Here is a 26,267-nt window from a genome sequence, read left to right on the forward strand (position 1 = left end):
TCTTCACCTCGGGATAAGCAACATGATGAAAACAGATGTTGAGAGGACAAAGTCGACTAGTTGTAAACACCAGTTTATGAGTCCTCAATTTACTATGGCCGAGGAAATGGCTCTTGATGAAGAACAGATGACAATAGCTGAGGAAGTATTTTTTTAAGTCCATTAGGCTCATTCCTTACGATCATCTGTAAATGTCATTTGCAAAGGATGTCCGGGCATTGACCTGCTAAACAACCAATCAGCATGGTTGTTCAGGAATTTGGTTTGACACGGAGAGGAAGATAATATAATTTATAATTCTGTTTTTGAGTCTGTTCACTCACTCCACCGTCATCCGGCTACATACGTATTTAACTCGTAACAGCCCAGTGCTGCTTTTGTGGCAGTTCCAAAATTAAATTTTCCCTCTATTTAACCTTAAGTGATTTCTCATCATTTATTATAATATTATCCTCTATATTTTTGTGTTTTTTCAGTTAATATCAGGTATTTTCCTATGCTGATCATGTAGATTTTCATAAAAATTAAATTAAATTTGAGGGTTATTATATCAGAAACAGAGAAAACTGAAGAAAAAGTGACTTTTCCAGCAAAGATATCAATAACTGAATGTAAAAACAAGTGTCTCTATCTACTGTCATTTATCAAACTCCATGGATTTTACTGGTGAATCAGTGTTGTAGAAAATGACAGTGTTTCCACTGTCACTATGGACTAGGGATGGGAATCATTAAGAATTTATTGATTCCGATTCCATTATCGATATTGCTTATCAATCCGATTCTCTTATCGATTCTCATTGGGTGAGGGAATAAAAGAGTACAAACGGGTGTGTTTGCATTAACTGTCTTTTATATTTCCATGTCTGCACAGAAAATATAATGTATACAGTATGTACAAATAATAACAGATGACGCCGGGCATACAGTGAAAGTGAAACTAAAGACGCTTTACTAATTCCTCTATTGCTGCATTTCTACTACGTGGAACCAGTTCCACTCGGCTCGGCTTGTCTCTCCTGTCTCTCGCACCTCATTTCCTTTCCCTTCTTACCTTCGGAAACTTGTATTTGAGGAGTTACGACGTTTGTTGCCCACACCGGGACCGGCCCGGCGTTCACTCTACCGCTACATTCACAAGCGCTGCTCAGTAGAGTATCAAATACGTTACATTCCTGTAAATGATTCACATGCTGTGGCAAAATGTTTGAGGGTATTGGAGGGATTCCACCCTTTTGAAGACATGGAAGGTTTGCAAGTGTTCCAAGTAAGTGGACCTGATGTCATTTTAGACCGTTTCTGCCTCAACGCCATGTTGGCCACGTTCTGACCAAAACAATGCAACATACATGTGACGTCATTGCGCATGCACAACGAAGGCAGAATCGATAAGCAGAATCGTTAGGCAGGCAAACATCCAAGGAAATCGAGCTACTGGGAACCGGTTCTCAAAAAGAACCAGTTCTCGATTCCCATACCTACTATGGACCCTCTGAATGTCCAAATGGCTCATATCTGATGACCATGAAAATATGACAAACTGCATTTCATACAAATTATTTACATGTATTGATAGGATTAGTGGAACAACAGGTATTAAATATTTTACATCAGTTGATGATTTTGGTTGCCAGTGGATGTTTGGGTCTTTATGGGTTAAATATTACGCTGGGGGTCCTGGCATTAAAAACTATTCACAAAAGACAGATGCAAGTACAGATGCAAATGCTTTAATCAAATTTCTTTTATAAATACATTGACAATTAGACAATTATTTTATCTTCTAGACGCAATTTCTCATTACACTGGTTCAATGTGTGATCCTCTTCCTCCTAGACCATCTTTGAAATCAACTCCAATAGTAAGACACATGCAAGTGTGGTAATGAGAACCAAACGCTCCAAAGACGCACAGTTGGTGAACAAATTCAACAAGCAGAAAGAGGACATGGCTGCAGAGAGTCGCCAACAGCAACAGCATGTCATCCCCAACACCACTATGATGGCTGACGATGATTCCTTTAACACAGAAGATAAGGAGGATGAGACTCTTAAGGTAAGAAACTAAAACATATCGTGCTTCCAAGATAGGATTTTCTCTGAGACATGAATATACTGCAGAGCCATGGGGTTCTATGGTGCCTAAAGTGATGTCAGGATTGAATGTGGTTTAGACATTGGTATGTCACTCAGGGAAGAGGAACGGCTGATGAAATGTCACAATGATGCCTGTTAGTTGGTGGTCGTGTCCTTCATAGTCCAGGCAGGAGTCCTTGTACCAATCAGTACATTCTTGAGTGGATCTATGTATGTGTAGGTTGTGTCATTTAAAAAGGTCCCATCCCCTACTTGTGGTTCAGTACTACTATCTGTCTCAGATATTGAGATCGGAAATCCTGTGCCTTCTACTTAATAAGGTCCCCTGATGGGACCTTATTATCAATTTAAAATTAGGGCTGTCAAAATTAACGCGTTATTGCGGATTAATCCATCATCATAATTAATCTGATTAGAAATTTTAATGCTGTTAACCCATCTGCAGTGCAGAATGGGTATGGTTACATGATGTTTTTTGAATCCGATTTACTTTTCCAGAAGAAATTAATCCGGAAGTAAAGTACTTTCTCTTCTGTTTACATGGAAATGTTAAACCCGAATAAAGGTTTACATGAGAAATGTTTATTCTGTTCTCGCAGCCCTTCTGTTAGCTTAGTTTAGCATAGTCACTGCATTTCCATAGTCACACGTAGCCAGTTTTTAAAGGTGATTTGCAGTCTTTTGTAAGTGATTTGTGAAATCTGACTCTCCCTAATTATTTCTTTAGATCCGTGACTTACTGCACTCATATAATGTTGGGACTGTTGTGTTGACGGAAGTTGGAAAATCTTTTTGTTGGAAGGGATGCATGCGCTAAATTAGCTTTGCTTTACCGTTTTAACTTTGCATTAGTTTTTATTTCCTAAGATTTTGTTGCTGCAGTAAGTCACATTGCTATGATTTGAGCCTCAATTTGTGATCACATTGACCCCACCGGACCAAAGTAATGATTAGGGAGAATTTCACAAAATCACTCACAAAATACTACAAATCACCTATAAAAGCCCGGCTATGTCTGACCGTAGGAATGAAGCGATTATGCTAAGCTAGGCTAAGCTAACGGAAGGGCTGCGAGAACAAGGCAATCGGTGCACTGCAGTGCAAATTGTTTTGCCCACTTATCTAACTCATTAGTGCATGGCAAATGAATTAATAAAAAACAAGTGGTGAACTATTTCTTCAGGGTATGGACAGGACAAGACAGTGAGCATGTACAGAATGGCAGGAATAAAGTCCAAACGGAATAAAGGGTTTACATGTCCGAGGAATAATTTAGACCGGATTCAAAAGTGGATTAAACCAGTGACTTTAATAGGGTTTAAATTTTATCCGAACTTTTCTTTTTCAACTGGAATGAGGTGTTTACATGGGCATCTTAGATAGGATCTAACCTTTAATCAGTTTAAACCAGGAATAAAAGTATAAATGCACGAAGTGACTCTGAACCAAGGTTATAATCGTTAACGAAAACGAACAAAATGACAAAAACTAATATTGAAAAAACATTTTTGTTAACTGAAAAACTCTAATTAAAAGAAAAAAAGCGATAACTGAACTATTGTGAGCTTACAAAACTAACTTAAACGTATAAAAATTATGGATAAAATTCCCTTCGTTTTCATCTTTGTCAATGTCGGATTGATATCAAATTGATTTATTTCGCTACAGCAATTTGAGCTGGCAGCACCATAGGACACTACACAGTCCGTCATGTCTGGCCACTTGTGGTTTCCAGTCGTCTTCTGGTCCCCACTCTACCTGGAACATACAGACTAAAGCTGGGACAAAGCAGTAAGTGCTGTATGAGATTTACTTTAGTAATGTGTGGGTCGTTTTTTTTTTTTTTTTTTGCGTTCACAGTGTGTGCGTGAGTGACAGAGACAGAGTGGAGCTGAATGACAGACAGTGTCAGACAGGTATTTGAACTAAGCATCCAGGTGAAGGTTGGAGAGTTTATCACCATGAAAAGGCCTTCCAAGCCCTTAGCTGCACAGTTTAGAAGAGGAGAAAAGAGGAGGATGAAAACTAATCCAATTACAGAGGTGTGTAACCTGTTATACTGTTAAAAAACGTTTGATGTTACTAGCTACAGCTAGCTGAATTGAAATGAAGCAAAGTTGGCTAATAATGGAACTGGAGATGATTAACTTATGAGATATCTGCAAAGGTGTGGTTTACTGCTGCTGAACTGGGTTATATATGTCTCTATGCGGTTTAACTGCTGGTTAGCTGGTTTATATATGTTTCTATCTGGTTTAACTGCTGGTTAGCTGGGTTATGTATGTTTCTATCTGGTTTAACTGCTGGTTAGCTGGTTTATATATGTTTCTATCTGGTTTAACTGCTGGTTAACTGGTTTATATATGTTTCTATCTGGTTTAACTGCTGATTAGCTGGGTTATGTATGTTTCTATCTGGTTAAACTGCTGGCTGCTTTGTGCTTCTCCTCTCACGCTTTGCACATCTTCGCATTGTTTTCACGTAAGTGACGTTGTGTATGGATCGTACCCCCACCCCCCCAACCTGCTATAGGGAATTTATACATCATAATGTACATGTGTTTGTGTCTCTGCTCAGTCAATGAGCCGCCCTAACCTGACCCCTAAATAAAGTGTCCAGGGTAACCCACTGATTTGCGCCTTGTTGAGCCGCATTATGTAATAAATTCCCATTATGTAATAAAAGTTAAAAATGTAATAAAAATGTCACGTCATCTTGTAATAAAGCCGCAATATGTAATAAACTGATGCATTTTGTAATAAACTACCTCAGTGCATTATGTAGTAAATTTTTTCGCATTTTGTAGTAAGTTATCACAATTTGAGAAATTTATTACAAAATGCACTTGACACATTTTTATTTTCAGGAAAATGTAATAACATGGTTCATTATGTAATAACGACACTCAAGTAGATTTTTTTGCCCTCTTTAATTGAAGTAGCCCTGCAGATTAGTAGCTGTAGTAGTGGTAATGATAGCCTACCTATTACCATTACATTCGCAATTAGTCCACACACTCCAACATGCACACACAAAGTAGAAAATGCTGATGTTGAACAATAAATGGATTTATTTCTAAACAAAACTTTTTTAAGGCAAATTAAAATATTTTGATCAATATAAGGTTTCTATGCCAGTTGAAGAAAAAAAAAAAAAACTCAGGAAAGTGTCTTTAACAATGTAAACAACATTTCTGGATATAAAAAAGAGCTAAACTGTCACACCTTTGGTGGCTAACTTGTAACTAAAATGTATTTTGCCGATAAACACACAAATCAGTGTCAAACACATGTCTAAATTACTACTACTACTATTACTTTCCAAAAGACGTCTTTAATTTTAAATTGTCTATGACTAGTATGCTTGATTAACAGCCATGCCATAATCTACTTGGAATTCTTTGCTAAACAGCCCCTTAAGTCTTATTGCCACACCACTGGAGCATCCTGCTGCTTTGTACAGTTTTTGTACACTAATTGTGTGGTCTCCAGTGTATTCCAATTCAATGCTTATATTTAACGTTTCCCTTAGATAGATGTATAGATGGAATTGAGCCACAAGGTGCTTGAAAAGATCAGACACTCTGTTGAAGGTGCCAAACATTGACATGTCATCTTCAAGGGTCATTTGGATTATTGTCGTCAAAATTTCTGTTGGCACAACAGGTTGATTGAATTAATGAGGCTGGACAGACTGGGCGTGCAGGTTAGGAGAGACAGGAAAAACAGGTGGGAGAGGTATGTTCTGCAATATAGTCACAGATTGTGGGTGATCTGGGTGACAGTTCTCTTGATAATTATCATGGTGGTCCACATCCTGATTACTTAACTGGTTTGGTTCAAGGTCTTCTGATGAATCTAGCTGGACACTTTGAAGCTGAATCTTATTGATGTTAATTTTCTTATTTGTTTGGTTGTTTCTACTCAATGGAAAAATCCTCTCTGCCTGAACGGTCAAAATGTTTTCAGTAAAGGATGAGACAGGACCCTTCAGTCTCAAATAGTGCTCTCTATGCCCTTCTGCTATGTGCCCAAGGACTAACGATGGACTGCTGTCAGAATACATGTTGGATGGAGATATAATGGTGGCAGTATTGATACCCAGTGAGGAAACAATTAGAAACTGAACATTAAACATTTCAGCAGCTCTTAGCAGTGTTATGTGGTCACCATAGGTTCCATTTTGTGCCATTCTATCCAAATATCTATCCAAGTCATTTCCATCAACAAAGTTTGACAAAGGTGTTCCATTTTCAGTGTGAGGATTATACCTGAGATCCACGTATTCTGACAGCAGTCCGTTGTTAGTCCTTGGGCGCATAGCAGAAGAAACACAGAAAATCGACATTTCTATCAGTTTCCTCGAGCCAGGACCACTTGTACTTATTTTTGATTGGTCATATTCACTAATCTTTGAAGGCTCACTGAAAATGTTGTGTTAAGGCGGCCATACACTGTGTGATTATTTCGATCGTTGCACGCAGCTCCATCTCAAACTGTGCGAATCAGTCGTATAATCAGGCTCACGATTCATGTTCTCACACTGCACGGACCGACGCTCGTATGCGACCTGACTGCTCCCACTGTAGGACTATACGCCAGAGGACGCACGACACGTTTGAGTGTTGTATCCGGAAATACAACGTTAAAATACCAAGGAATCCGTAAAAGTGCATAGACGATTGTGCATTGGCGTGAGTCACGAAATGGTAGTGCTAAACAAAAACCAACGAGCCACTTTGGTAATATGTGCCATTATCTGCGGGGAATCAAAAAAGAAGAAAAGACAACGATGTGTTTGGTGCAGGAGTTGGTTGTCCAGACGTGGACAGTATAGGCTGTCATCCTACAGCAAAGAGAACTAGAGGTAAGCTGCAACAGCCAAACTGCACTAGGACAATAGCCAGCTACTGTTAGCTTGTACACTACTGTACGCGTCTGTGTTTGTGCATGCACAGTGTGAGAATTTGAGGCACACCGGTTCGTGGCACTGCTTTGACAGTACGATACACTCACGAGGAGCGAGCAGGATTTCAAACAGCTCCGTTTTCCTTGCGAACACACGATTGCTGGTCGTGAGGTGCTAATCGCTTCTCTTTACCCCATGTACACTGCACGAAGCACGACACACGATTAGAAGCACGTCGGACCCGATCCCAGAAAGAGTAGCACGAGTGAGAAATAGTCTCTAAACTCGCACAGTGTAAGGCCGCCTTTAGGAGTATGTGAACACTGAATACATCAGAAGAAAGAACAGAACTTCAACTTTTAAACACAAAAAACAATTTTATTCTATATTCATTCATTCGTGAGATGTACACATTAGAATATTTGTCATTTTCAGGAAAAAAAAATTAATTTTGAGCAAAAAACTGAGAAAATTGCGTTGTTTTTTTTTTTTTCAAAGACATTGATTTTCAAGATAAAACTGATTTCCTTTTTACATTTTTGACTCGTTCTTACTTACAAACAGTAACACCATATTCAAAATCACAAAATAAAATAATACTAACAACAATAATAATAACGAACAGCTCTAAGATATCCCAATATTCTATAAAATGTTAGGGGAATCCACACCAAATTTTAGACAAAACATCTTCTAAAGCACCAGGTTCCTTATAAACTTTACACATTTACATACATCAGTTATAAGTCTTCCACATATTAGTTTAGCTTTTTGATATAAACACTTCAGTATTCCTTATTTTCAAGAAAAAAAAGAAACAAATGCACTAAATACTGTAGATTTCTGGCCTTTCCTTGGCTGCACCACGTCCTCCTGTTGGACCACCGGCTATGTTTGATCTGTAAATAATTATATGGACATCTAGTTATTTTTCGATATATGAATATATGCATTTATTTATTTCATACAAAAGGCAAATAAAACAGTGTCTTACCTGTGTCCCCGCTGGCATTATGGAGCTTAATATGGTTGGTGTCCACAGTGTGAATCTGAACTCACTCTGTCTCACAGATGAACACTAGCTGTCCTTTGTTTGTCCTACCTCTGCTTGTCTGTCTTCTCCTTGAATGTCCACTATAAATGTCTCTTTTCTCTTCCTCCTGTCTGTCATTGTCTCCGTGTTGCTCCCCTCCCCCTCTTCCTCATCTCTGTGTCGGACCTGAGCCGATCCGTGTTTTCCGTGTCTGTCTCCCTCACCTTCTATTTCTCCGTTCCTGTCTCTAAAAGGTTCTTCTGTAGCTCCATCACATATTGAATTGTCAGACTCTGTCTCCATAATCATGTTTAAGGCTTTTGAAACTGCGTGCGGTTCCTGCAAAGTCGGCATTTCCTCATTCAAAGTGACTGGCGTTGTATGTGTTGCTATATGGGATACCGTGATTCGAAAACTACAACTATAACAGTGAAAACATGGATTGACGGAAAATCTCGTCATTGGCGAAGAAAGAGTTAATTTACCGAAATATATGCTCAGTTTTCGGAAAAAAACTGATTTTGGTAAGGGGGTGCTAGCCAAAAGTATGACAACGCAGCGCCCCTGTTCCCCGGGTGAAAAAAAAAAACCCTGGACACTTCATATTGATTGAAATATATTCAGCATAATACATTTTAGTTGCAAGTTAGCCACCAAAGGTGTGACGGTTTAGCTCTTTTTTTTATATCCAGAAATGTTGTTTACATTGTTAAAGACACTTTCCTGAGTTTTTGTTTTCAACTGGCATAGACACCTGTAACAAGAATTGGATACCAAATTATTTATTAATTGAGTGTTGATTTATTGATTAATTTAATTATAGATTTATAACCAAACTTAAACTTAAATCAACTCAAAACAATAATTTGGAAATCTTACATAGGTGATAGTTCGTGGACTGCACAGTGAACCCATGTGTGAATAATAGTACACAAAGCACAACTGAGGCAATGGATTTATATACATATAAATACTTTATTAACTAAACTAAGACACACAAATAACATAAAGACAAGAGACAAATACAACCAAAGGAGCAGGAGATTATGGACAGGAGAATATGTAAATTAAGTTGGCAGATAGCTATATTCAAGAGATTATAATGTTAGTGAGGTTACGTTGAGGTAAACCTACTTAACTTGGAATAACACCAACTCAGATAAATCAGGAGCAAGTTTTCTTACAAGTTGTTGCGGTGCGGATGCAGCAACTGGCACGGCCTTGACGGCGGATGGATGAAGTCTTCTGACGTAGTTCGAAGCAGGAACAGGCTGTGAAGCGACGTGCTTGCGCTGGAGGCCTGAAGGTCTGGAGTTCTGAAGTTCTGCTGGCTGGAGGAGGTTCACAGCTGGCTCTGGCGGCTGGTTCTGGAAAGCTCGCCAGGAGAAGATGGAACAGCTCTGAGAGCCAAGGAGATGGTCAAGACTCCTTGGAGAAAGCTCTTTGTTCTTAGGTGAGAGCTCAGAAGAGGTGGAGAAAGCTCTTTGCGTAGGTGAGAGCAGCAAAGGTGGAAAGAGCTCTTCTCTTTGCGTAGGTGAGAGCAGCCAGGGTGGAAAAAGCTCTGCTCTGTGAGAGCCTGGGAGAGGTGGAAAAGACTCCCGAGATGGAAAAGACTCCCGAGATGGAAAAGACTCCCGAGAGGGAAAAGACTCTTCCGAGAAGTTGGTTTCATTCATTTTTATAGTTCTGTCCAAAAACCAGCTTGCCACGCCTTCCTCGTACATATAGATGAGTTATCGATGCCTTGGGGCGTTGCCTTCTTTGTCTGTTTTCGGCGGGAAAACGCCTCCTCGTGAATATTCAAAAATATCACGTTTCTCTTCCCTCTTGGGAAGACAGAGGGGGAGAGGACTGTGGCTTAGCCTTGTAAGAAAACTTTGCATCCTCAAATAAGATCCTCTTAAACTTTATACATCACCTGTAACCTCACTTGAGCATCAGTAAAATAATAGCATGATTATTCAGACATGCTATAAGCAGTGATACTCTTACTTTCACATAATTCACCGTGAACATGATCAGGATACACATATGTGAAACCACAGGTCAGGCAAATGGCTTAAGTATTACATGCATACAAGAGTTAACGTGCTGAGTTAATCAACATTAACACATAATGTAATACATTATTAACATCGCACATATAGGGATTTTATCATTCAGTCCTTTGTTCGTTTCTGGGTTCATCTTCACCTCTGGATAAGCAAGAATAATGGGACACAGATGTTGAGAGGCAAAAGGTCAGCTTAGTGTCAAAACCGAGTCCATTAGGCTCATTCTTTAAGATCATCTGTCATTATAAATGTCATTTGCAAAGGATGTCCCAGTACTGACCTGGTGACGGACCAATCAGCATGGTTGTTTAGGAATTTGGTTTGACACGGAGAGGAAGATAATATAATTTATACTTCTGTTTTTGAGTCTGTTCACTCACTCCACCGTCATCCGGCTACACACCTTATATTGATCAAAATATTTTAATTTGCCTTAAAAAAGTTCTGTTTAGAAATAAATCCATTTATTGTTCAACTTCAGCATTTTCTACTTTGTGTGTGCATGTTGGAGTGTGTGGACTAATTGCGAATGTAATGGTAATAGGTAGGCTATCATTACCACTACTACAGCTACTAATCTGCAGGGCTACTTCAATTAAAGAGGGCAAAAAAATCTACCTGAGTGTCGTTATTACCTCCGCCAAGGAGGTTATGTTTTTGCCAGGGTTTGTTTGTTTGTTTGTTTGTCTGTTTGTTTGTTTGTCTGTCCGTTAGTGTGCAACATAACTCAAAAAGTTATGGACAGATTTGGATGAAATTTTCAGGGTTTGTTGGAAATTGGATAAGGAAGAAATGATTAAATTTTGGTGGCGGTGGTGGGGGGGGCACTGATCGTTAGTGTGCAACATAACTCAAAAAGTTATGGACAGATTTGGATGAAATTTTCAGGGTTTGTTGGAAATGGGATAAGGAAGAAATTATTACATTTTGGTGGTGATTGGGGGTGGGGGGGCCCACGGGGGGGGGGCCACTGATCGTTAGTGTGCAACATAACTCAAGAAGTTATGGACAGATTTGGATGAAATTTTCAGGGTTTGTTGGAAATGGGATAAGGAAGAAATGATTAAATTTTGGTGGTGATCGGGGGTGGGGGGGCCCACGGGGGGGCCCACTGATCAGCCTTGGCGGAGGTCTGCGCTCTCCGAGTGCTTCTAGTTACATAATGAACCATGTTATTACATTTTCCTGAAAATAAAAATGTGTCAAGTGCATTTTGTAATAAATTTCTCAAATTGTAATAACTTACTACAAAATGCAAAAAAGTTTACTATATAATGCACTGAGGTAGTTTATTACAAAATGCGTCAGTTTATTACATAATGCGGCTTTATTACAAGATGACGTGACATTTTTATTACATTTTTAACTTTTATTACATAATGGGAATTTATTACATAATGCGGCTCAACATGCCTCACTAATTTCTTTGAATAGGATGGTGAGGAAAATAAAATATATGAAATAACTAAAACTAATACTAAAACTAAACTAAAACTAAGCATTCAGAAAAAAATGATAACTAATAAAAACTAGCAAACGTGCTCTAAAAACTAATTAAAAGTAACTGAATTAGAGAAAAAAAAGTCAAAACTAAATAAAACGTAACTATAATTAAAAATCCAAAACTATTATAACCTTGCTCTGAACGTCTCTGGCAATGCATTTTGGGCCGTTTGGCACAACATGTCAGCCATCTTGTGACAAACACATTAAGTGCATATATATTCCCTTCTTTTTTGAGTCTGTTTGCTTATGCAAAATGAAACGCAATTAATGTAGATTAAAAATGAATGATATTCAATCATGATTTGTCAAAATTAATCCACAGTAACCTTGTGATTAATCTGCTTAAAATGTTTCATTTGACAGCGCTACTTAAAATAGAATTATATAAGTTCAGAAAATCACGGTTTGAACAAGGTGAATGTGTTGAGGTAACAGTGTTAACATGAAAGAGGGGTGCAGACTACAGAGCTGTTTGTTACAAAACTAGATATTTCTTTATTGTGTGTACCACATAATGCAACTATTCTGGCTTGTAAAATTAATTTTTTAATTGACAAAATAATAATTTAAAAAAATTTAAAAAATTATAGATTTTTAAAATGTTCTTACATACATACATTTTCAGACACAACATCACATAGCAGAAAAAGAAAGAAAAAGGAATCCATCCCCCTTCCTCCTCCCCTCACCCCTGAGCAAATAAAACGGAGGACAACAACAAAGTTACAATAACAACAGATCTATCTTCTCTTATAGGATACAAAAGAAACATATGAGAATGGCAGTTGAGCTAATAGGACTTGGTATTACAATCCCTAATTGATCAGCACTTGGTGATGAGTGGGGTAGGGGTAAAAGCTTCACTGGGGTCTTCAGGTGGGCCCCCTGCTTCGTTGATGCTTCGTTGATTGGCCCACAATGGTGGTTTGGATCGATGGCGACTACTTACCTGGCTTGATGGCAGTTTGGGTTGATTGGGTTGATGGAGAATACTTACCTGCCTTGATGGCGGTTTGGGTCGATGGCGCTGTAAAGGGGGGAGAAAAAAAAAAAAAAAGGTACGCCGGCGGTTAGATCTGTTGAGCACATAGGACTTGGTATTACAATCCCTGATTGAACGGCACTTGGTGATGAGTGGGGTAGGGGTAAACACTTCACTGGGGTCTTCAGGTGGGCATCCTGCTTCATTGATGTTTCGCTGATAGGCCCACTACATCTCCACAGGGCTCAACGGCGACACCAAGCGTCCCTGGTGTGGCCCCCTCAGCTTTTACCCCCGGTGGTCACTTTGCAGCCCAGATGGGGTCCTTCCTCTTTATCCATAGCCAGCTGCTGCTGCGCTCAGCAGCTTCCGACAGTGATCTGATGGCTTGCTGAAGGGCCTGTCCTCACACTCCCATCCCCTTCAGAAGCTTGGTTGTGGATCCAGCGACAAAGCCTCTGCATCCGACCTCCATGGGAAGCACATGGGCACACCAGCCACGTTGTTCTGCCTTTGCTGTTATGTCAGAGTATTTCAGGCGTTTGCATTCGTATGCTTCACTGACTGCAGCCTTCCATGGTACAGTCAGTTCTACGATGAGCAGTCACTTCTGCGATGTTGACCATAAGACCACGTCTGGTCTGAGATTAGTTGTAATTATCTCAGGTGGAAAGATGAGCTTCTGGTCTAGATCAACCTGCATTTTCCAATCCCAAAGTCTTTGAGGCTCTCATTGTACCAGCGCCCTAAGCTCTTAATGGGTAGCTCTGACACCAAAGGGATGGGTGTATCCTTGATGTAGAACCTCTGGTCCACAAGTTTCCCTTTGCTGATGGATATGCTCCTGGATTTGCTAGGTTTCAGCGTCATCCTTGCCCATGTGATGTTGTCCTGAAGTTTCTCAAGCAGCCGTTTCGTACATGCAACGGTAGATGTTACGGTCGTCATGTCATCCATGTAGGCGCAAATGGGAGGTAGACACTGTCCACACTGCAGACATTCTCCTCCAACCACCCACTTGGACGCTCGAATGATCGCCTCCATTGCCATTGTGAAGGCTAGTGGGGAGATGGTACATCCTGCCATTATTCCTACCTGTAGTGACTGCCATGATGTTATATATTTTGTTGTTTTGACACAGAACTGCAGGTCTTTGAAGTAGTTTTTGACCAGGTTTGTGATGGTATTTGGGATGTGGAAAAAATTAAAGGCTGTCCAGATGAGGGAATGGGGGACTGATCCAAAAGCATTGGCCAGGTCTAGGAATAGCACATGCAGGTCTCTTCCTTCCCTTTTGGCAGATTGGAGCTGGTGCCATATCATGCTCATATGTTCTAAGCATCCTGAGAAACCGGGTATGCCAGCTTTCTGGACCGACGTGTCAATCAAGTTGTTTTGTTTTAGGTAGATTGTCATCCTTTGAACAACAATGCTAAAGAAGACCTTCCCTCCGACAACAGATCGATCTTCTCTTATAGGATACAAAAGAAACATATGAGAATGGCACAATCAGCACCATCTTTTCTTTTTTTTTTTTTAACTTAGTTTTTATTACATTTTCTCTTTTTTCAGTACAGTACAATGTATACAAATAAAGTACGATTCCATTAGTTTCGTTTCCCCCTTCACAGCCATAATTGTATTCCAACACACCTCCACAGACAACACGGGATGGAAATTAAAGAAAACAATAACAATTAGAGCAAACGGACAATGTCCACTTCTAAATATAAGGCTGTAGATATAAATCTTCGTCAGAGGCAGAATGATAATACCCTGATTAACAACATGAAGTTTTGCATCGTCAATAAATATTATTGCAACAACAAGGGTAACATAGGTTCCCATCTTTTAGTAAATATGGTTTTCTGAAGCCTGAGCAAATATGTGATCTGCTTCATCTGGTAAATATCCCAAATTTTTTGAATCCATGTATTATATGAGGGAGGTTCTGGTTTCATTCAACTGATGGTTATAGACTTTAAGGCAGCGGTGAATAATATATTCAAAAGGTATTTATCTGCCTTTCTATCCAGACCTTCAGGTATTACTCCCAGTACTGCCACTGTGAAGTTTTGTGGGATGTTCATGTTAAAACCATCCTTCAGGGTGTTGAAAACCTCCCTCCAAAACACCCTTAACTTAGGACAAAGCCAAAATATGTGGGTGTGATTAGCTATATGGGCTCCGCAGTTCCTCCAGCATGAACTGGGATGTTGGGGACCCATCTTAGACACTATTTCTGGTGTTCTGAAATATCTAGTAATTAGTTTCCATTTAAATTCCCTCCATGTGTTAGAATTTGTAACCAGATGTGTCTCAGTGCATATATCGCGCCAGTCATCCTCGGATATGTCCACATTTGCCTCTGCCTCCCATCTACCTCTTATCTGTGAGGAGTTATTTTGATTCATAAATAAGAGAATACCGTACAATTTAGAAATTTTTTTCTTTTCTCCATCTCCAGTTTGTAACTCTATCAGATACTTTTCTAGGGGGTGTAGGTTTTGTGAATTTATCCCATCCCTTGTGAGTCGTCAGAAAGGTTCTAAGTTGCAAATAGCCCAAAAAATTTGCACTGGGGAGATTAAAGTAATTTTTCAGCTGCTCAAATGTTTTAAGTATACCACCATCAAACAGCTGATGCAGGTAAATCAATCCCTTTTCTGACCATTTTTTAAAGCTGTTATCTAGATTATTGGGTGTAAAAGACTTCATATAGCCAATATTTATCAAAGGTGAAATTAACTTTGGGAACTTAAACGCACACTTTATTTTACTCCATATTTTAAAAGTGACCCTGGTCCAGTCTGACATCTCTCCAGTGGGAGCATCTAGAAAGGGCATGCTTTGTAAGGGATCTTAACATTGTTGTTTTTCAGTTGTAGTGTAGAAGTCTCAATAAACATAAACAAAAGTAAAATGTTGGGCGCCAGACAGGAGAGGGGTTAAATTACCTTCAACCTGTCAAATTTATTACATATTTAACTTAAATTTGAAAGAAACAAAAAAAAAAAAAAAACAGCTGCTCACTTCATTGCTACAAAAGACATATCAGACAACAGCATGAAATTAAAGTTTCTTAATTTCCTCAATCAACATCATCAAAATATTTCAGATTATTCATCAACTCAAGTTTTAAATCACAAATTAAACAGTAAATTAAACAGACATTAAATTAAACTCAGGTAGTTAGTCCCAGAAAAAAAAAAAAAAAAAAAAAAAAAAATTTAACTCATGTAGGTAAAGAGGGAGGATGAGTGTGTAGGAGTGTATGTATGTAGAGTGAGTCTTCAGGGTCCTTCAGTTCTTTCCAGGGGATGATGGTGAATATGGAGATGAGTTCAGTTCAGTTCATAGGGTGTGAGTGTCTGTGTGTGAGAAGGGGGAAAAGATGAATGGGGTCCATTTCAGGGCAGGTTGGAGGTTAGGGGCATATGTGTGTTGAGTAGGGGGAGAGAGAGAACAGGGGTATCTTCAGGCCAGACGGGAGAAGCCAGGAGAGTTTGGGGAAAAAAGGGGAACTTATCTGCTTGTAGGTGTCCTCCGAGATAGAGTAACCACTGAGTCGAGCAGAACAGGTCCGCCTGCTCCAGGGATTCAGATGCTCTTCTAAAGACTCCTGGGTAGTGATGTTACGCTTGAAGCAGACGCTCGACTCCGTGTCGGTGTTTCACACAGCAGAAGTATTGCGACAAGATGTTTTGAAGCCTCGCTTCACCAGGTGAAAAATCACGTGACTCCCCAAATGAAGCTTCATTACATCACACGCGTATCGGCAACGTGTCACGCCAGCTTTGAATGAAGGGCGGGTTGTCAAACTCCAAATGCTTATAAATGGGCACAATCCCTCAGAAGGTTGTGGGTTTTTGAGAGGAGGAGTTTTGCTTGTGTTGCACAGTTTCAGTGATTTAGAACGAGGGAGGGTGAGGTTTACGGTGAGATTAGTAGAATATCAGATTAACTTGCATTGGGACATGGTTACACACATAGCTACACACATACATACACATACATACACACGTGCACACATACATACATACATACATACACACATACACATACATACATACATACATACACACACACACACACACACACACACATACATACACACACATATACATACACACATGCATACATACACACATGCAGACAAACATTAGTTTGTGTGTTTGTTTGTTTGTATGTGTTTATGTGGGTTTGTTTGTTTGTGAATGTGTGAAAGTGAGTGTAAAGTGAGTGTGTGAGCATTAACTGTTTATCTAATTGTTTGAGGGTGAGGAAAGGACAGATAGGGAGAATGGAGGAAAGGCCACCTAAAAGGGCTAGGTCATATGTGTGGGGGCACTTTGACCTTATTACCCCTAAAAAGGTCAAGTGTCTGATCTGTGCTCAAGAGTTGGTCTTTAGTAATAACACCTCTTCTATGCTGAGGCACCTGCGCTCAAGCCACCCAGAAACTACACCCAATCCAGTTGCTCCTGCTGCTCCAGCTGCTCCTGGAGTAACCGGACAAGGTAAGCCTACGCAACAACTGACACAACAGTGGAGGTTCAGCGATATTTGTCTGAGCCCTACCTCTCCAGAGGAGAAGACCCCTTAAAATACTGGCATTCGAGGGCAGCAGTTTATCCAAATCTCTTCAAGCTTGGTCAACAGTATTTACATGTGCCTGCAAGTTCAGTGCCATGCGAAAGGGTCTTCTCCAAAGCTGAAGAAGTCATCTCAAAGAAGAGGAACAGACTGAAACCAAACACAGCTGAAATGATTTTGTTTTTAAATGAAAATCTTTGAAACACCCAAATCCCCTTCCCAATGTCACAAGCATTTCATACAACTACTGTCATCACAGTCCCTTGTTGCACAAGCATTTCACTCTTTTTATTTTGTAAACATATTTCTGTATTTCTATCACTTTCAAAAACATATATCTAAAACATATAGTATTATATGATGGCACAATCACACAAGTATATTATTTTCTATAAAAGAAAATAATCACTCATTTCAAGCTGCACATTCTATTGATCCTTTACTGTTAAACAAACACAACAGTGCCTTACTGTTTCATGACCCTTTGCCCTTTGTTTAACCCTTAATAGGTAACCATGGTGCCCCCCATAGCTACGGTACTTTATTGCTTATAGTATGAAAGGATAGCAATGAAACGAAAAAAATATAACAAAATTGTGCTTTATTTTCCAAATAAATTCTCCTTTACTGCGTGAAGTACAATTCTCCTTTACTGCGTGAAAACATAAAAAATTAAAAACGTGGGGTCTGCTGGGACCCCAGGTTACCTATTAAGGGTTAATGTGAATGCAGTGAGTAATTTTATCCAGCAGATGTCACTACACTTAATTGTATCAAATGCTTCGAAGCACTGAACCATTTCAACACAATTGCTTCAGATTGATTCAGTGGTTCAGAAAGCTTCAGTTTCTCCATCACTACTCCTGGGTCCACACCGGTCCATTTTCAGATTCTTCAGTTAAAGTCACATTAAGGTTTTCTTTTTTGTTTTTGTTTTTTTCCTCCTTTCCTTTTCAGTCTCACTTCTCCATTAGGTCTGACCTCCCTCCAGCCTCTCCTTTGTTTGAGTTTCCCTCCACACACAGCTCTCAGGTGTGTCTCATTTATAAGTTTCCCTTCCCCCTCCTTACCAGCGATGTCACTTCCTACTTCCTGCTACACAATATTAACCCATCGCGTCTTTGTGTTATCTTGAAACCATTCTATCAAGGGTTTCATTTTTGCAGCCCAGAAATAGAATTTTAAATTTGGTAGATTTAGGCCTCCATTGGACTTCGACAGTTGTAGGGTTTTAAGTCTAATTCTAGGACACTTATTTTGCCATGTGAATTTTGACAACATTTTATCTAAGTTGTCGAGCACAAGCTTAGGAATATCTATGGGTAACATTTAAAATAAATAGAGACGTCGGTGCAGAACATTCATGTGGATGCTTTCAGTATGTCCCAGAAGAGAGAGAGGGAGCACAGACCAGCGATCCAGGTCACCTTTTATGCATGGAATTATTTTGGCATAATTAGCATCATATAGGTTTTGTAGGGATAGGGGAATGAATATACCGAGATATTTAATACCATCACTAGGTCATTAAACCCAGTCTGAAGTTTTACGTTTTGGGGTAGCTTGCCATTGATGTCCATAGCCTCTGTTTTATCTATATTTACCTTATATCCTGAGTAGTATCCAAATTCACTGATTAAAGTCTTAAAGGTGCGGGAGACTTGCATGACCAATTTTTCATCAAATCTATAAAACCTCAGTCATAGCTCAAGTGTCACGAATCTGTAAGTCTTTCTGTGATTACTTAGAATAGAATAGACTTTATTTGCCATTTGCACAGATACATAGCAGTATAGGCGCATTGGAATTCTTGTGCGTTTCCCTGAGTCAGAAAAGGGAGCGTGAAGAAAAAGTAAAAGACAGATACAAAACATAAACACAACTAAAACATACTAAAAAAAAAACAGATATTGCACATACAGCTCATTTTTTGAATTTGTAAAAAATAGAGTATTATGAAAAAGAGTAATAGTAATAATAATAAGAGTCCTGAGAGGTAGCAAACAAGTTTTTGCACATTTGAATTAAAAGTACTGTGACATGTAGCAGGTTATTGCACATTTAATTTAAAGTATTAGGAGGTAGAGCAGTTTATTGCATGTTCAATTAAAATACTGTGAGGTAGAGCAGGTTATTGCACATTCAGTTAAGAGCATGGTATTTGTAAGTATCTGTGTCAATGTGGTGGACTCGTGTCCTGGGGTACTTCCTACCCTCCTTAATGTCTTGTGCCACGAGTCTGACTGTGGTTGGGAAGAAGCTGATGCTCACTGGCCAGCGGTGTCTGAGATTGTAACCCGACTCCACCCAATGGAACAGAGCATGAGCTGGATGAAGATGGTCCCTGAGGATGCTCTGTGCTTTTTTCCAGCAGTGCTGTTTGTAAATTGTGTCCAAGCCAATGACCCTCTCTGCAGTCTTAATGACTCGCTGCAGCATTTTCCTCTCAGCCAGCGTGGTGTTGCCATACCACACTGTCATGGTGCTGGTGAGGATGCTCTCAACGAGTCCTTTGTAGGCTTGGATGAGGGGCCGACGTCCAAGCCCCACCTTCCTCAGCATCCTTATAAAGTACAGCCTCTGCTGAGCTCTTTTCACTGTTTTAATAGTGTTTTTGGCCCAGCTGAGGCTTTCTGTGATGTGAAGGCCGAGGAACTTAGGGCCGGCCGTCCTCTCCACCACAGTCCCTTTGATGGTGAGTGGCTGCAGAGGGAGGGCTCGTCTCCTGAAGTCTACTGTAAGTTCTTCTGTTTTGTCTGTGTTGAGGATGAGGTGGTTCTCCTACCCATATCTGGTGGTCTTCTGAACCAGGTCCCTGTATGCAGACTCATCCCCTCCTTTGATGAGGCCGAGGATGGTTGTGTCGTCTGCATACTTTATGATAATGTTATTGTCCTGGGAGGATGTACAGTCATGGGTGTACAGTGCAAAGAGTTTAGGGCTGAGGCAGCAGCCCTGTGGAGTTCCTGTGCTCACCGTGAGCTCAGCAGAGACCTTCTCCCCCATCTTCACCACTTGTGGTCTGTCTGTGAAGAAGTCCAAGGTCCAGTTACATGTGGCTGTTGGTACTCCCAGGTCTGCCAGCTTTGCAATGAGCTTCATTGGTCTGACTGAGTTAAAGGTAGAACTGTAGTCCAGGAAGAGGAGCCAAGTATATGTGTTTGGATTCTCCAGGTGTTGCAGGATGTGGTGAAGTGTCAGGGCCACTGCATCGTCCACTGACCTGTTTGAGCAGTAGGCGAACTGGAGGGGGTCCACTGTGTCTGGAACCGTGGAGTTGATGTGTTTTAAGATCAGCTTTTCCAGACACTTCATGGCGACTGATGTGAGTGCCACAGGTCTTAAGTCATTTGTTGTGGTTATTTTTGCCTTTTTTGGGACTGGCACAGTAACAGTGGATTTAAAGATGCGTGGGACTGTTTGCTGTGAGAGAGATGTGTTGAAGATGTCTGTATAGACCTCCGCCAGCTGTTCTGCACAGGCCTTTAGGACCCTTCGTGCCACATGGTCCAGTCCTACAGCCTTGAGGGGATTCACCTGCCTCAGTGAGCTGAGGACCTGTGTATATGTCACCTGAAACAGGGTCTCTTCTGAGATGTGGGGGGCCTTTAAGGGGATGTCTGTGTTGTGTTTGTCGAATCTGTCATAGAAGCTGTTAAAGTGGTCTGGTGGGGGGGTATTTGGATTGCGGTTCTTTCTGCATCTTTCCTGTAAAACTTGCTTGGGGTAGATTGTAACACTTTCTAAAATGTCACAACCTAGTCCAAGCTAAAATTCAACAGTTTTTCCAGAATTTCATGACCATGGGAACCCTGCAACTTTTTTTTTCTTTAGTTTTAACATGCCTAGGTCCCAGAAGAGAAAGACGGACAGGGGGGTGCCTCTGGACATCCACTGATGTAAAGGTCCACATAAAGTCAGTCAGATCTGTGGCAAAATTATATGCCATGTCACTCTATATAGATTCTGCAAAGGGAGGAAGAAGTTAAAAGATCAAGCAAACTTCCACGAGTAGGCTACAACTCTGCAACAAAGGTGTTCGCTGATGAACGAAAATGGATTATGACAGAGTATCTGAAAGGTGCTGCTAATACATACTATGGACTGTGTCCCCGAGAGATAAGCACATAAGAACTGAGGATAAGTCAGGCTGAATTTATGAAAGTTATACTGGTGGCAGTATATAAAATATATATTGAATAGGGAATTTTTATTTTTATTTTTTTTTTTATATGTTTAACATTACAGGTAAGAGAACTTGCATATCAGCTTGCAGAAAAATATGGCTGCAAACATCCAAAGTCACGGAATGAGACTTCAACTGCTGGTTATGAAACGAAACCCAACTCTTTCCATTAGTCAGTCAATATCTTAACTCATTGTCATTGTTCTGATTTTATAATTTTGCATTTTACCCCAAGGTATGTTACAGCTGACCCAGACTATGGGGTCAATTGTAACATTTCACTCCTTGTGTTTGAGATTAAGTCATGCAATTTCTATTTGTGTTGCACAGACATTTTCTAGGTCATTTATTAGCAGACACTTGAAGCTAGTTTACATAGCAGTTTGAAGACACTGGGTGAAAAGAGCTCAAAGTTAGAGACAGAAATTTCAAAAATTTTTACAACTGTCCCCGGTCTCCCGTACTATCAAAACTGTTTATACCTGATTTTTTTTTTTTGTCTTCATATGTGGGGTCTATACCAGATAAAAAATCTCTTCAGATTGCGAAAATCCTTAGGTGTGTACCCCGCCTTAATCTGTCTCCGATGATCTTGGAACATGTTTTTACAATGGCATGCAGGCTGTTCTTGTCTTTCAGGGTTAAACCATTGAACCAACAGATAAAAGAGAATGTTAAAAGGAATTCAATGAACGAACAATAAAAATTCCTTAAGTTCTTGTCGCTGACATCAAAAGAGTTCAGTCTCCTTATCAGATGGATTCTCCATTGGCCTCTCCTAACCACAGATTCAGTATTGGCATCAAACCTGAGCTTACAATCAAAAATAGTGCCGAGATATTTGTATGAATGCACAATCTTCAATATGGATCACACTCACTTTGTGGTCATCATTGTTGTGTCAAAAATCAATGATCATGTCTTTACTTTTTGAGACATTCAAGTCCAGATGATTGTCATCACACCAGCTGACAAAATTTGTTAGGGAAGGACCATGATCGGACTCTGACCCCTGAAGGAGGGATAAAAGGATGGTGTCATCAGAAAACTTCACAATAAACCTGCCATCTAAAGGAGTTCTACAGCTGTCAGTGTCCATGATAAACAGAAGTGGTGACAATACACAACCTTGAGGTGAACCAGTGTTTAAAAGTGTTGTCCTGGACATTTGTTCATTCACAAAAACTCAATTCAAGGGCAGAATATCTTAAGGTCCAGTAGGTTGAATTTAAATACCAAAAAATCGTAGAATGTCCAATAATTATTTCCAAAGCTGTAATGTTCTCTTGTATTATGTATTTGTATAATATTTCTCAGTATTTCTGCCTATTATTGTTTTAGCAGTTTGTTTTCCTTTTGCTATGACTACAGATTACACTGGCAAAGCTGTCAGTTCCTTGTTGTTTAGAAGCTTTTTTAATACACCCCTGCACAGGAGCGTGGGTGCTTACAGCAACCACACAAGAATCCTTGAAAAATCTCAGAAGGAAAGACTCAGTCCTTAGCTGGATTATGAATATTGGAACAGTCCTTGAAGCCTTGAAGGATCCTTCACTGACTGAAACACCTATGTCAGAACAGCATCAAGACCTCTGCCAGGTTTTGGTTTTCACTACTAGTTTGTCATAGCTGTATATATGTGATTTGTCCACCAGGGGGTATTTTCAGAGGTTGTCGGTGGGAAGAAGAGAGGGTTCCAAGAAGAAGTAGAGGAAAGGCCAAAATCCAAAAAAAGCAGACAGGCGGGCAGAGATGAGGAACATTACATCCCGTACAGACCCAAAGACTTTAACTCTGAGAGAGGGTGAGTACACACATCAGACTCGGCTTTATTGTCATTCAGTCTCAGGCATGATCAGAATGAGATACAGTTACCTAGGTAAGTAAAACAGATAAGAGCTAAATAGAATAGATTAAAAACTACCATAAAATCTGCCATAAAATATAATAAAACAAACCTCTGAATATGTACGCATCTGAGAATGCTCAGCACACCCCTTGCAGTGAGCAGTGAGACCGACGTGCTAAAAAATAGTCTGAGTTGTTTTTTTTAATACACCATTTTCCTTGTCATTTATTGTTTTTACTGTTGTTCACAGTGTTGTCATGATTTTCCTTTTTTTTTCTTTTTTTTTTTTTTTACTGTGTTTTTACCAGGTTTGACGGTGTAACTGGACTGATATAGAATAAGAGCCCCAAAACAAAAACTACTGGGCCAAAATTTAAATACTTGATGTTCAGTGTGTTACAGTTTATGTTAAACATCCCAAATCTCTTATTCATATACATTGTGATTGACTTATTTAGTAAAAACCTGTAAAACTTCAAATTTTCTCTTTGTCTTTTTTTGTTATTCCACCCTGTTTTGACCCTAAAACACACAATATAGCTAAACGACTGAAAAAAGAAACACAAGCACATACTTACAGCAGCTTTTATGACAATTCTGCAGCCGCAAATGCCAAGCAGCCTATTTCACTGAAATAATGTCTCGGTGTTAAAGGGTTAAGGTTGTGGTGCATGTACAGCATTAACAGTTTAAAGGTGGAAATAAAGTGACAATAGGGACTGTAATATAGCAGCATCATGACCTGTTGTTAAAGTGCAAGGTGATCAGTGTGTGGAGGGTGGAGCAGTTCACATGTCATCAAGTCAGTTCTGTTATTTTATATACCTGAAGGAAAAGAAATCCCATTGGACATGAATGCAGTGTATCAGCTTGTGTGTTCTATGTGGTTTCAGATTGAGTCTAGGTGCAGAGGGCAGTGCTTTTGAACAGCAGGCCTCCTCTGCAGTCCTGGACCTGATGGGAGATGAAGGAGAACAGCTCAACCAACACAAAAAAATTCTGAGATGGTAAAAAAAAAAAAGTTACTTACTCTGTTTTATTTTGCCATTTCTATCACACTTTCAGCATACCTTAAACCCCGGCTGCTGATTTTGGCAATGGAGACTATAATTTGTCTGTGTCATTTATAGGGACCGCAAGAGGAAGCGGTTTGTCAAAGAAACAGGAAAGGAAGACCAGAAGAAGATCAGAACAGAAAGTGGGCAGCTGGTCGACAAGAAGAAGAAGAAGAACTTGTATCCTTGTAAAGAAAATTTCTTTTTGCATATTTGATTTTTCTTATATGGACTGTTTGTTCTCCACACTTTGTTCCACATTTTGTTTATCTGTATGGGTTTTGGTTTTGTTGTTTGGCCTTGACAAGCTTGCAGTTATGAGGAGTGGAAGAAAAAATACAAAGTGGATGATATGGGATCCGGTTCAGATGGAGAAACGGGAGGAGGGAGGAAACCAGGAGGTAGGAGGGCATCTTTAATCTGTACCTCATTTTGTATTATTGTACCTGTCATACATGATAAATGGCTGTGGTACATACAGAAAAAAAAGCAATACAGTCCGAGAGATAAACAGTGTGTAATTTGATTTAGTCTTAGTCATGGTCTTTTGGCTAAAATATCACATTGTTAGTCACATTTTTGTCACTTGACCTGTTTTAAGTCAGCAAAATATCATTGTGATTGAAGTCTTTGGCCATTTAGTTGATTAAATTTACAGTAGGGCTGCACGATAAATGGAATCATATTCACAATACTATCCTGTGCAAATATATAATCACAAAAGACTGCAATTAAGACAAAACTTCTGTTGTCTAGTGATATTTTGGAGACTTAACAGAGGGTTAGTATGTAAAACATGCAAAGTGAAGGTCACATTTCTGTTTTTGACTATGAAATCTTGTATTTGCCTAAGCGGTATTGCCAATTTCCCCCCAAATCGTACAGCATTAGTTACGTTGTATTTCTAGATTTCAGTGTTCCTGGGATCATCATAAGTCAGACACTTTATGTGTGAGTTACCAACTTCATTTAATGTGTTCACTTGCATGACTTTTTTTTCCTTCAGGGACTCGCACAGTTCACAAAAGTATTGTTTTTCTTTTTTTGGAGCAGAACAGGAGAATAGGTCAATATTATTTTACCGAATCACTTACAATTTTTCAGTTGTGTTTATATGGTATTCTTTTGTCCATTCATCTGCACTTTGTTTCTGTAGCAAAAAATCATTTGATATTTTTCAGTAAACTACTCAAGAATCTACTCAACTCCTCTGCTGTCACTTGGCAAATCAAATTAAACAAGTGGTGCCAGGCACAACAAAACCCACCCCTCGCACGCATTGTAGCTTATTTTGGCATTGATCCAGCTGATGTCATCATGTCTATGTGTGTGCTGATGTCTGCATAGACATAGACAGCATAGTGTTTATTTTATAGTACCATAGATGTTCAAGTTCAGCTTGCTGTGCATCAATTGCATCCATGTATCTCCCCCTACTCCCTTCTCCCCCGCCTCTCTCTTTTTCTGTTCCTTGTCCCTCTCTCTTTAACCCCAACTGGTCAAGGCAGAGGGCCGTCCTCCAGCAATCAGGGTCTGCTCAAGGTTTCTACCGGTTGAAAGGAAGTTTTTCCTCGCCACTATCACAAGTCACAAGTGCATGCTCCTGGAGGATTCTGTTGGGTTTCTGTAAATTGGCTTGAGAGTCTGGTTTTGATGAGCTCTGCATGTGAAGTGTCATGAGATAACTCTTGTTAGACCCGAGCCGAGGAACGCCGGCGCAGGGCTTATTGAGTCTGCAGTGGGTGCATGGGGACGAAATTGTCAGTGACGCGGTCACTTTTTGCCACTGTCGCCACTCTCACACATACTCACATTCACGGCAGTGAGACCTTTAAGAACATGTACATGACATGTACACAAACCGCATATTTACACCTGCTCGGAATGAATGGGAGTCAATGGGACACTCCCAGTCGGGGTCAGTCATATGTGTGTGTAAGTGCACAACACGTGACATCTGACCCCACAGACATGTGGGGGATCTCGAGAGCTTTCAAATAAGG

The 26,267-nt window shown here is 39.8% G+C and overlaps 1 protein-coding gene across 1 annotated transcript in view; it reads left to right on the top strand.

The window, feature by feature from the left end:
• The window catches only part of ddx54 (DEAD (Asp-Glu-Ala-Asp) box polypeptide 54), a 104,805-nt gene that overhangs the window by 69,976 nt on the left and 8,562 nt on the right, over nucleotides 1-26,267 (top strand). Inside the window, exons 15-19 of the mRNA XM_030149865.1 lie at nucleotides 1,836-2,054; nucleotides 23,016-23,164; nucleotides 24,103-24,216; nucleotides 24,340-24,444; nucleotides 24,580-24,665. Coding sequence (XP_030005725.1) covers nucleotides 1,836-2,054; nucleotides 23,016-23,164; nucleotides 24,103-24,216; nucleotides 24,340-24,444; nucleotides 24,580-24,665 — 673 coding nt within the window. The remainder of the gene's footprint in view (nucleotides 1-1,835; nucleotides 2,055-23,015; nucleotides 23,165-24,102; nucleotides 24,217-24,339; nucleotides 24,445-24,579; nucleotides 24,666-26,267) is intronic.

The sequence above is a fragment of the Sphaeramia orbicularis genome, chromosome 12 (genome assembly GCF_902148855.1).
Source record: "Sphaeramia orbicularis chromosome 12, fSphaOr1.1, whole genome shotgun sequence".
NCBI classification, from domain to species: Eukaryota; Metazoa; Chordata; class Actinopteri; order Kurtiformes; family Apogonidae; genus Sphaeramia; species Sphaeramia orbicularis.